The sequence below is a fragment of the Vigna radiata genome, chromosome 10 (assembly GCF_000741045.1).
Source record: "Vigna radiata var. radiata cultivar VC1973A chromosome 10, Vradiata_ver6, whole genome shotgun sequence".
In the NCBI taxonomy this organism is placed as follows: Eukaryota; Viridiplantae; Streptophyta; class Magnoliopsida; order Fabales; family Fabaceae; genus Vigna; species Vigna radiata.
In genome coordinates, this window is record NC_028360.1 from 5,702,560 (window position 1) to 5,712,755 (window position 10,196).

The 10,196-nt window shown below is 36.2% G+C and overlaps 1 protein-coding gene across 1 annotated transcript; it reads left to right on the forward strand.

Annotated features, from left to right (window-relative positions):
- The first annotated feature begins 1,167 nt into the window (after positions 1-1,167).
- On the forward strand, positions 1,168-9,793 carry LOC106776261 (metal-nicotianamine transporter YSL1). The gene is made up of 6 exons (XM_014663656.2): positions 1,168-1,719; positions 1,815-1,987; positions 2,300-2,394; positions 2,991-3,125; positions 3,221-3,519; positions 8,794-9,793. Exons 1-6 carry the CDS (start codon positions 1,347-1,349, stop codon positions 9,723-9,725), a joined length of 2,007 nt encoding a protein of 668 aa, XP_014519142.1. The 5' UTR covers positions 1,168-1,346; the 3' UTR covers positions 9,726-9,793.
- The last annotated feature ends 403 nt before the right edge of the window (positions 9,794-10,196 follow it).

Below are 10,196 nucleotides of genomic sequence, written 5' to 3' on the forward strand. Positions count from 1 at the left end.
TTTTGCAGAGATTCAAGACTACTACACCAGTTCCTGAGAAGCCACTATTATTCATTAGGAACGCTACTGTGAAGTCTATAATTAGATTATACAATAGCTCTTAGATTTAAACATTGCATTTGATTAGATTGTATTTTCTTAGACTTTGTACTTTATTTGATGTTGAAATACATTTGAACATGTGTTTGTTATGTTGAAATTAAATTTGTGTACATGTTTTTATATGCAGGTCTGTTTTTGTGGTAGTGGATATCACAAAAACAGACCTGCAATTTTAAAAAACTGCAGGGGAATATGCCGCGGTTGTGACCTGAACCGCGGCATATATTGTTTCGTTTTTTTTTTTTTTTTTAAAAAGAGCCTATAGGCCGCGGTTAGTGCATTAACCGCGGCATATAACTGGATCTTCTGCCGCGGTTGAACCGCGGCATATAGGGGACAATTTTTTTTTTTTAGAAAAAGGAGTTAGGCAGCGGTTCCTTGGACAACCGCGGCATATTTGCCAACTTATATACCGCGGTTGTAACCGCGGCCTAAAGTCTCTGACTTACTACCGCGGCTGCATATGCCGCGGTTCATAAACCGCGACCTATAGTGAAAAAAAACCGCGGTAAAAGCCCCTCGCTGCACTAGTGTCTTCAGAAAGGAAACCAAAATCTGAACCAATCACTTAGTTAAAAGTAATATAGTCACTAGTTTAAAAACAGAGATTTTCTTATTTTTAAATATGTTAATTTATGAAAGAATTAAACTACTTGTTTTTAAAGAAAATGGTTAAATATGTTTTTGATCTCTTAACTTTAAGTGAAAATTGTAATTAGTCCTTTTTAAAATTTTGGTCTAATTTAGTTCCCAAACTTTAGAAATGTATTAATTTAATCCTTTTAACTAAATTTTATTAGGTTTATTTGATGTTTCATGATAGCATTTAGGTTGTTTACACTCTTTGATCCAATTTTGCTTTAATGTTATCTGAGAAACGCGTTTAAAACATCAAATAAAGTTAGCAAAATTTGGTTAAAAAGACTAAATTCATCTATTTCTTTCTAGAGTTGAGGGACTAAATTAGACAAAAATTTTAAAAAGGGACTAACGAAAAACCTATTTAACCTAAAGAAAACAAATAGTTTCACCCAAAATTCATTATTAGTGCTAGTGAAGTGAATGATTGAAGGCATATTTAGTGGTTTAGTGTTCACAAAGGGTGAACATTGTTACGTTGTTATGCAGCTAACCATGGAAAGTGACAGCGGCTGTCTCTCTCTCTCCGATGATATAAATCAACACCACTACTTCCAATATCTTTGTCTTGTTTGTGTGCAGAGTGAAAATTAAGAGTGGGTGAGATGATCTCCTCACCAACCAATCTGAGAACAGGAGAGGAGAAGAAACTGGAAATAGAGAAAGAGAAAGAGGTGGTGGATACTGAATGGGATGAGAACAGGAAAATTCAGTCATGGAAAGAGCAAATAACAGTAAGAGGATTAGTGGTGAGCTTGGTGATTGGAATCATGTACAGCATAATAGCCATGAAGCTGAATCTCTCAGCTGGAATAGTTCCTAACTTCAATATCTCTGCTGCTCTCCTTGCATACTTGTTTATCACATGCTGGAACAAAGTTCTCCACAAGGCTGGTTTTGTGTCCAAACCCTTCACCCGTCAAGAAAACACCATAATACAGACTTGTGCTGTCTCATGCTACAGCATTGCCGTTCACGGTACATGTTAATTACTTTCAAAGCATCAGATCCATCCATACATGTAAATTTGCACATGTTTTACCCTATACAAGTATGTGTAATTGGTGTTGCAGGAGGATTTGCTTCTTATCTTTTGGGATTAAACACAAAGACATATGAGTTGACTGGAGTGGGGACTGAGGGTAACAATCCAAACACTGTCAGAGATCCTGGATTTGGCTGGATGACTGCCTTCCTCTTTGTGGTTTGCTTTGTTGGCCTCTTTATCTTGATTCCACTCAGAAAGGTACCATCCTCCTAATACCACACTTTCATACCACTCAAATCCTATCTATATATTGTCACATGTGCACAACACTTGGATTTCTTTCTTCCTTCTACAGTGTCATGTTAAACAAAAGTGCATAAAGTCAATCACTAAACAGAGTTCAGTCTATTTTGGAAACACTTCTTTTGTATGAAGGAAATAGTCAGAAACTACCTCACTTAGCAGAAAATATGGATAGTAAAAGAGAACATCAGAAAATTAATTAATTATCCGAGAAATCTTAGTGTTAGTAATCATCATAATGACTGACATTTATTTCTTCTTGAGCAGATCATGATAGTTGACCTCAAATTGACGTTTCCCAGTGGCTTGGCAACAGCTGTTCTCATTAATGGTTTCCATAGACAAGGGGACAAAATGGCCAAGTACACATCCTATTTCTTTAGTCATCAATTTTTTTTTAATTGTTAGTAAGTAAATTTTAAATTTAAATTAATTTTATAAAACTTGTTTATAAAATAATTTCTACTCATTTATATATTATAAAATTTTCTTATCATCATAAAATAGAATTTAATCCAAAGTTATAATTTTAAACCTAAATCAGTGTTACAAAATTGATAAAATTTAATATATCATTTATATATTATAAAATTGTTTTAGGTCTAAGTTATAAGAATTTTTTATAATGTTATAAGAAAACTTCTTAATATATTATAAATTTGTTTGCTGAATTTCCTATTTTGCTACTGTTTAACACTTATAATTGGAGTTATAACAGCCTTTCGGATTGAGGTAGTCATAAGATATCATCCACTCATACTTTTTCGGGTAGAGATGATCAATATATGGTTGGCGTTAAGAGAAATTCACTCTACTCTACCTGGGTGAATTATTATGTAGATGCCCGTCCAAAGATTAAACGTAAATTTTCAACTGTGACAAACAGCTAAAAAAATGCCTGCGAAAATGATAAAGCTCTAATATAGAGAATGATTGAGATGACTTCGATGTATTGCAGGAAGCAAGTTAGCGGGTTCTTGAAGTATTTTTCAGTGAGTTTCTTGTGGGGTTTTTTCAAGTGGTTTTTTCAAGGGACACAGGGCTGCGGATTCGCACAGTTTCCTACCTTTGGATTGCAAGCTTGGAAGCAAACGTATGATCTTAAGTTTAAGGAAGTAATATTGGTGGCGTGGCATTGTTGTTGCACGCGTTACTATTAATCTAATCTAGTTTTGTTTGAATTTACAGATTCTATTTCGATTTTAACTTGACATATGTGGGGGCAGGAATGATTTGCCCACACATGGTGAATCTGTCTCTGCTACTGGGAGCAGTTCTCTCCTTTGGAATGATATGGCCACTCATCGAACTGCGTAAGGGGCATTGGTTTCCTACCAATTTAGAAGAGAGTAACATGAAGGCGTTGTACGGCTACAAAGTCTTTCTAACAGTTTCTCTCATCCTGGGTGATGGCGTATACAACTTCGTCAAGATTCTAGTTTCCTCATTCCTCAGCGTACTTCAAAAAATTAAGAACCGTCAAAATGGTAAGAGAAGTTACCACTCTCACATTACTTTGTGTCACTTTAACAACAAAAAAATAGGAAAATATATATATATATATATATATATATATATATATATATATATATATATATATATATATATATATTATGGAAAAACCTGCTGGCCTAGTATCAAGAAAGAGGCCCAAAGCCTTGTGGCCCAAACACGCGTGAGCAAAAGTCTCACCAGAAACTTCGGATAGTCAAAAGTTAGGTGAGAAAACACTTCCGAGCCAACTATGAGAGTGGGAGGAAAAAGGCGATCATCATGTTGTTCCGGCAAAGTCACCAACAACCTGGAATCCTTTATATAGGGTTCCGGTAAGCATGAAAATGCTATCTAACCAACTGTCTACCAGAAAATAATAAAACTTCCAAAACAGAAACCCTAGAAATCAGATTATTGTTCATAGGAATAGTTGTCTAAAACAGAAAACAATAAATGTAAAAATAGAAATATCTAGAACATTTAATAGCATCCTGGTGGATATTCACCATTCCAAGCTTGGGAATAATAGATTTGAATTGAGTCTGGTGAGGAAATTTAGTGAATATATCTGCGAGCTGTTCTTTTGACCAAATGGAAAGCAAACGTAGAAGCTTGGCTTGTACTTTCTCACGAACAACGTGACAATCTAACTTTATGTGCTTGGTTCGCTCATGATAACTTTGATTATGAGCAATGTGCCTTGCTGAGTTGTTGTCACAATAAAGGACAACAGTAGCTATTGGCTCAACATGTAGATCTTAGAGAAGATAGTGTAACCATTGCATCTCACACACTGTAGCTGCAAGAGCCTTGTATTCTTCCTCTGTGGAAGACCTCGAGATCGTACTCTGATTCTTCGACCTCCATGAGATAAGAGAGTTACCTAAGAAAATACAATAACCAGTAGTTGATCTTCTCGTATTAGGACATGTGGCACAATCCGAATCATTGAAACTCTTTATCTGTGCATTAGAATCAGCAGCAAAGAAGAGTCCTTCAGCAGGACTTGACTTGACATATCTAAGCATGTGTTGTAAGGCTTGATAGTGATATTTAGTTGGTTCCTGCATGAACTGACTTAAAAGGTTGACTGTAAAACATAAATCAAGCCTAGTGTTAGTAAGATAGAACAATTTTCATATTAATCTCCTATAATCACTGGGATTATCCATATAATCTTTTGTCTTGTATAAACAACTTGTGTTGCTCAAATAGGGTGTAGAGCTAGGCTTACTCCCTAGCATTCCAGTTTCTTCTAGAATATCTAGGGCATATTTCTTTTGACACAAATGTATTCCTCTCTTAGATCTAGCAACTTCAAATCCAAGAAAGTACTTGAGTTCTCCTAGATCCTTAATCTGAAATTAATTGTCCAAAAGGGTCTTTATGAGGTTGATTTCTTTCATTGAGTTTCCTGTTAAAACAATATCATTTACATACACAAGTAAAGCTGTAAAATCAGAAGGGGTTCTTTTAACAAATAGAGAGTGATCAGATTTAGATTGGGTATATCCTGTAGAGATAAGAAAAGTGGAGAGCTTGTCGAACCATTGCCTGTTGGCTTGTTTCAGCCCATACAAAGACTTAGTTAGTTTACAAACCAATCCTTTAGTGTCAACATTTAATCCTAGAGGAAGTTCCATATAAACATCCTCATTTAAGTCTCCATGAAGAAAAGCATTATCCACATCTAGTTGATGTAGGAACCAGTTTTTAGAGGTTGCAAGAGCAAGCAGAAGCCTAACAGAAGTGAGCTTAGCGATAAGGGAAAAAGTATCTAAGAAGTCTATTCCCTCTTGTTGAGTGTAGCCTTTGGGATTTATAAGACAAGACATTTTCAATGGGATAAGGAGTAATCAAACCATTCTTGGCACACAACTAGGTAGATGGAGATTGATCACTTTGTTGTATGTAGTTTTTTAAGTATTCTGGAGCCTTTCTAACTCTGCTAGATCTCCTTTGCACGTTTCCTTGTTCCTGCTCTATAGGATTAATGTCCCCACTGGTAGTGCTCTCCTTAGCAGGTCTCTCATTAGTAGAGTTGCTCTGAATAGGATTTAAGTTTCCTCTTTCATTCTCGGCAGAGTCCTTTTCATGGCTGCAAGCAATGTCATTAAGAAAAAATATGTCTTCTTTATCTTTATTATGATTACTTCTCCCTTCTTGTTTGTCTTTATATGGAAAAATGTCTTCATACAATACAACGTTTCTACTTATGAATATCTCTCTACTGTTGATGTCTAGAACTATATATCCTTTTATTCCACTCTTGTATCCCAAGAATATACCTTTTCTAGCCCTAGGATCAAGTTTATTTCTATTACTTTCTAAGGTAGAGGCAAAACAAAGACAACCAAACACCTTTAAATCAAGATAGGTGGGTGAGTCATTATATATGAGGGATATTATATTGAAAAATTAGGTTGCGGGTGACATTTAATATATGTTGATGTTTCCTTTCCACAACGGAATTTTGTTGTGGGGTTTCAACACAACTTCTTTGGTAAATTCAATTCCATAAGAATCATAGATATTAGAGCAATTAAATTCAGGTCCATTGTCTGTCCTAATGACTTTAATAGCTTTATTATGTTGGGTTTTTATTTTAACAATAAAAGTTTGCAATAGTTCCCTAGTTTGGCCTTTATTATGCATGAGAAAAACCCATGTATGCCTACTATAGTACTCAACAACGGTTAGAAAGTATTTATGACCATGCACAGAGGGAGTAGATATAGGGCCCCAAATATCACAATGAATCATGTCAAAACAATCACTAGATAAAGAAATGTTCTTGGGAAAAGGTAATTTGTGTTGTTTGACAAAGTGACAAATATCACAAGAATCATCATTAGCAATCTGAATATAAGGGAAAGCTTTACACATTTTCTCAAGAATTTTATGTCCAGGATGGCCAAGTCTATAGTGCCATAGATTTACATTGTCATGTTCATAAGAAAAAGTAAAACTAGGAGCTAAATTCCTTCCAAAAGATTGTAAAAGGTAGAGGCCCTTGCACACACTAGCATATCCAATCATCTTCAATGTAGAGTTGTCCTGAATTTAACACATCTTAGAAGAGAAAGTTAATGTACAGTTTATATCCCTAGTGAGACTCTGAACAAATATGAGATTAAAAGTAAATTCGGGTATATATAAAACATTAAAAATCACAAATTCTTTAGAGAAATGTATGGTTCCTGCATAATTGGCAGTAACAGTAGAACTATTGGGTAATTTAATAGATATGGGATTGATTTTATAGAAAGATGTGAACTGGTTTTTATCATGAGTCACGTGATTTGTTGCCCCTGTATTTATGATCCATGAGAACATACCTTGTGTGTCCTCTGTGCTGTTTTTCTGAATTTGGCTGACGTTGTGAGATGGGCTGACAACTTTCTCCAACATCTGCAATATTTTTTGCATCTGTTCATGGGTGAAAGGGTTTTGAATAGCATTTTGTTGACTGGTTTGTACTCTAGCAGATGTTGAACAAGTATTAGCTGAGCCCATTCGTTTTGTCCGATGTTGTTTTCACCATTGTTGTCATTTTTCTTGTACCAAGGTGGGTATCCATGCTTAGAATAGCATTCATCAATGGTGTGGTTCATTTTATGACAGTGGGAACACTATTTCTCGTAGTTGGGGTTTCTCCCTCTTCCTCTTCCTTGATTTCTGGGGAGATTTCCACGTCCATAAGTCTTCCAGCCTTGATTGTTCTTCCACTGATTTTGTTTCTCAATGGTGTTGGCAAAGATCTTGTTGTCATTCTGATTAGAATCATATTTCCCTTGCCTTTCTTGTTGTATGATGAGTGAAAAGACACGATTAATGTTGGGTAGAGGCTCCATAAGCAATATCTGAGTTTTAACAGTGTTGTAGCATTAATTTAAGCCCTTTAAGAAACATATGACATGTTCCATGTCTTTGTATTTGTGTGAAGCTTTGGATAAATCACAACTGCAAGGGATTTTGCAACTGCAAATTGGAATGGGTCTTAAAAACCCTAATTCTTCCCACAAAATCTTCAAGTAAGTAAAATACTGGTTCACACTCCTTTCACCTTGCTTGATGGAATGAATTTCTTGGAGTAAATTTGAGAATTTGAAGTGATCCTCTTTAGAAAATCTTTCTTTCAATTCTTCCCATAGCTCTTGTGCATTCTCCACATATATTACACTCTCTACTATTTGAGGTGAGAGGGTCTTGATAATCCATGATAACACCATCATGTTGCTTCTTTCCCAAGAATCGAAAAGACTGTCATCTCTTTCAGGCTTTGTGATTCCTCCATCTATGAATTTCAGTTTGTTCTTGGAGAGTAGGGTTCTTCTCATGTTTCTGCTCCAAGAAGTGTAGTTGGATTCATTTAGAACCTAAGATATGAGGGAGGTGTCTGGGTTCTCCCCTGGGTGTAAGTAGTAGGGACTGGCGGGGTTGTTGGTTTGGTCCATGACAGCAAGAAAGCTTTAAAGAAACAAGAGTAAGATCAAGAAGAAGTATATGCAGCGGAATTAGTGACAGAACAAGTACAAGACCTGCTCTGGTACCATATGGAAAAACCTGCTAGCCTAGTATCAAGAAAGAGGCCCAAAGCCTTGTGGCCCAAACACGCGTGAGACAAAAGTCTCACCAGAAACTTCTAATAGTCAGAAGTTAGGTGAGAAAACACTTGCGAGCCAGCTGCAAGATTGGGAGGAAAAAGGCGATCCTCATGTTGTTCCGGCAAAGTCACCAGCAACGATGGTCGGTCGGAAAAAGGAAGTCCGAGTGGGTCTGCGCGTTACAGAGGTAAGCTTCTAATCGATCAAAGCTGCAGAGAGAAAAAGAAAATGTTGTGTTTTATTCTTAATGAATGTATATTATATTACCGACACTGGAATCCCTTATATAGGATTTCGGTAAGCATGAAAATGCTATCTAAATAACTGTCTAACAGAAAATAATAAAACCCCCAAAACAGAAACCCTAGAAATCAGATTACTGTGTAACAGTTGTCTAAAACAGAAAACAATAAATGTAAAAATAAAAATATCTAGAACATTTAATATATATATATATATATATATATATATATATATATATTTATAGGATTATGATATTTTAATAACTTTTTTTAATAATTTTTTATAACAGGACATATATCATCATTTTATTAGTTTATTTAAATTGATGTTTAAAAAAATATTTAAAATGTAACAATCACAAATTATCACCTATATTTTGTCAAAAAATTGTATAAGAGTTGTTAGAAGAACGTGCAGGAGGCATAGATGAGGAGGGAAACAATAACGAGGAAGAGCTTAAACAAAAGGAAGTGTTTCTAAGGGACAACATTTCAATGTGGATTGGAAGCGGCGGATACATGGTGTTGTCAGTGGTTTCCGTGGTGGTAATCCCATTAATGTTTCCTCAGCTGAAGTGGTACTATGTGGTGGTTGCTTACATTCTGGCCCCATCCCTGGCCTTCTGCAACGCCTACGGAACAGGTCTCACCGACATGAACATGGCCTACAACTACGGGAAAGTGGCACTCTTCGTGGTGGCAGCCATGAGCGGGAGAGAGAACGGCGTGGTGGCTGGACTAGTAGGTTGCGGTCTGGTGAAATCGGTAGTTTCTGTGGCATGCACTCTGATGCAGGATTTCAAAACGGCGTATTACACGCGCAGTTCTCCGAAGGCCATGTTCGTAGGACAGTTGATTGGCACTGCGTTGGGGTGCGTGATAGCTCCATTGAGCTTCTTTCTCTTCTATAAGGCCTTCGATGTGGGGAACCCGTATGGGGAGTTCAAGGCTCCCTACGCGCTTATTTACCGAAACATGGCGGTGCTAAGCGTGGAGGGTTTCTCAGCGCTGCCTGAACACTGCCTGCAAATGTGCTACGGGTTCTTTGGGTTGGCGGTGGTGGTGAACATGGTGAGGGACCTCTTCCCAAAGAAGATTGGACAGTGGATGCCATTGCCCATGGTGATGGCGATACCCTTTCTGGTTGGGGCCTACTTCGCCATCGACATGTGCCTTGGGAGTTTGGTGGTTTATGTGTGGCACAAGGTTAATGCTAACAGAGCAGAGGCCATGCTTCCTGCGACTGCCTCTGGACTCATTTGTGGGGAAGGCCTCTGGGCCCTTCCCGCCTCCATTCTCGCTCTTGCCAAGATTTACCCTCCTATCTGCATGAAATTTTTTCCTTCTTAGACTACCCTTACGCCTTCATCTTTTCTCTCAAAAACCAAATAATCTTCCAACTCAATTAAAATATATTATCAGAAGAAAAAGTATCTTTAATAACTTTTTTTTACAGTTTTTTATAATACATGGTAATATATTTGTCCGTTTTAAATATTTTTTAAAAATATAATATTATATAATGTGTAACATACAATTTCACGCCTACACTTATTTTATACTTTTACATCTTATTTTATGTTGAATAAATCAGTATAATTTTTAGTTAATTTTATATATAAATTAATATGTTAATTGTAATTGTAAGACATCCAAACATTATGTTAAAGAAAAAAATTATGTTGAACTCAAACGAAGACGGATAGATTGGTTTTAAAACACACGATTTTCTCAAGGTTTCAAAAATGGATTTCATATATTTTTATGAATCTCGAAAAGATATTTGGAATGAGATGTAATGTTAAGTATTAAATTAAGCGT

Coding starts and splice junctions, on each gene's coding strand:
- LOC106776261 (XM_014663656.2), top strand. CDS start 1,347: ATGATCTCCTCACCAACCAATCTGAGAACAGGAGAGGAGAAGAAACTG. Junction 3,126..3,220: donor TTGCAAGCTTGGAAGCAAAC/GTATGATCTTAA, acceptor TTGAATTTACAG/ATTCTATTTCGATTTTAACT. Junction 3,520..8,793: donor AATTAAGAACCGTCAAAATG/GTAAGAGAAGTT, acceptor AAGAACGTGCAG/GAGGCATAGATGAGGAGGGA.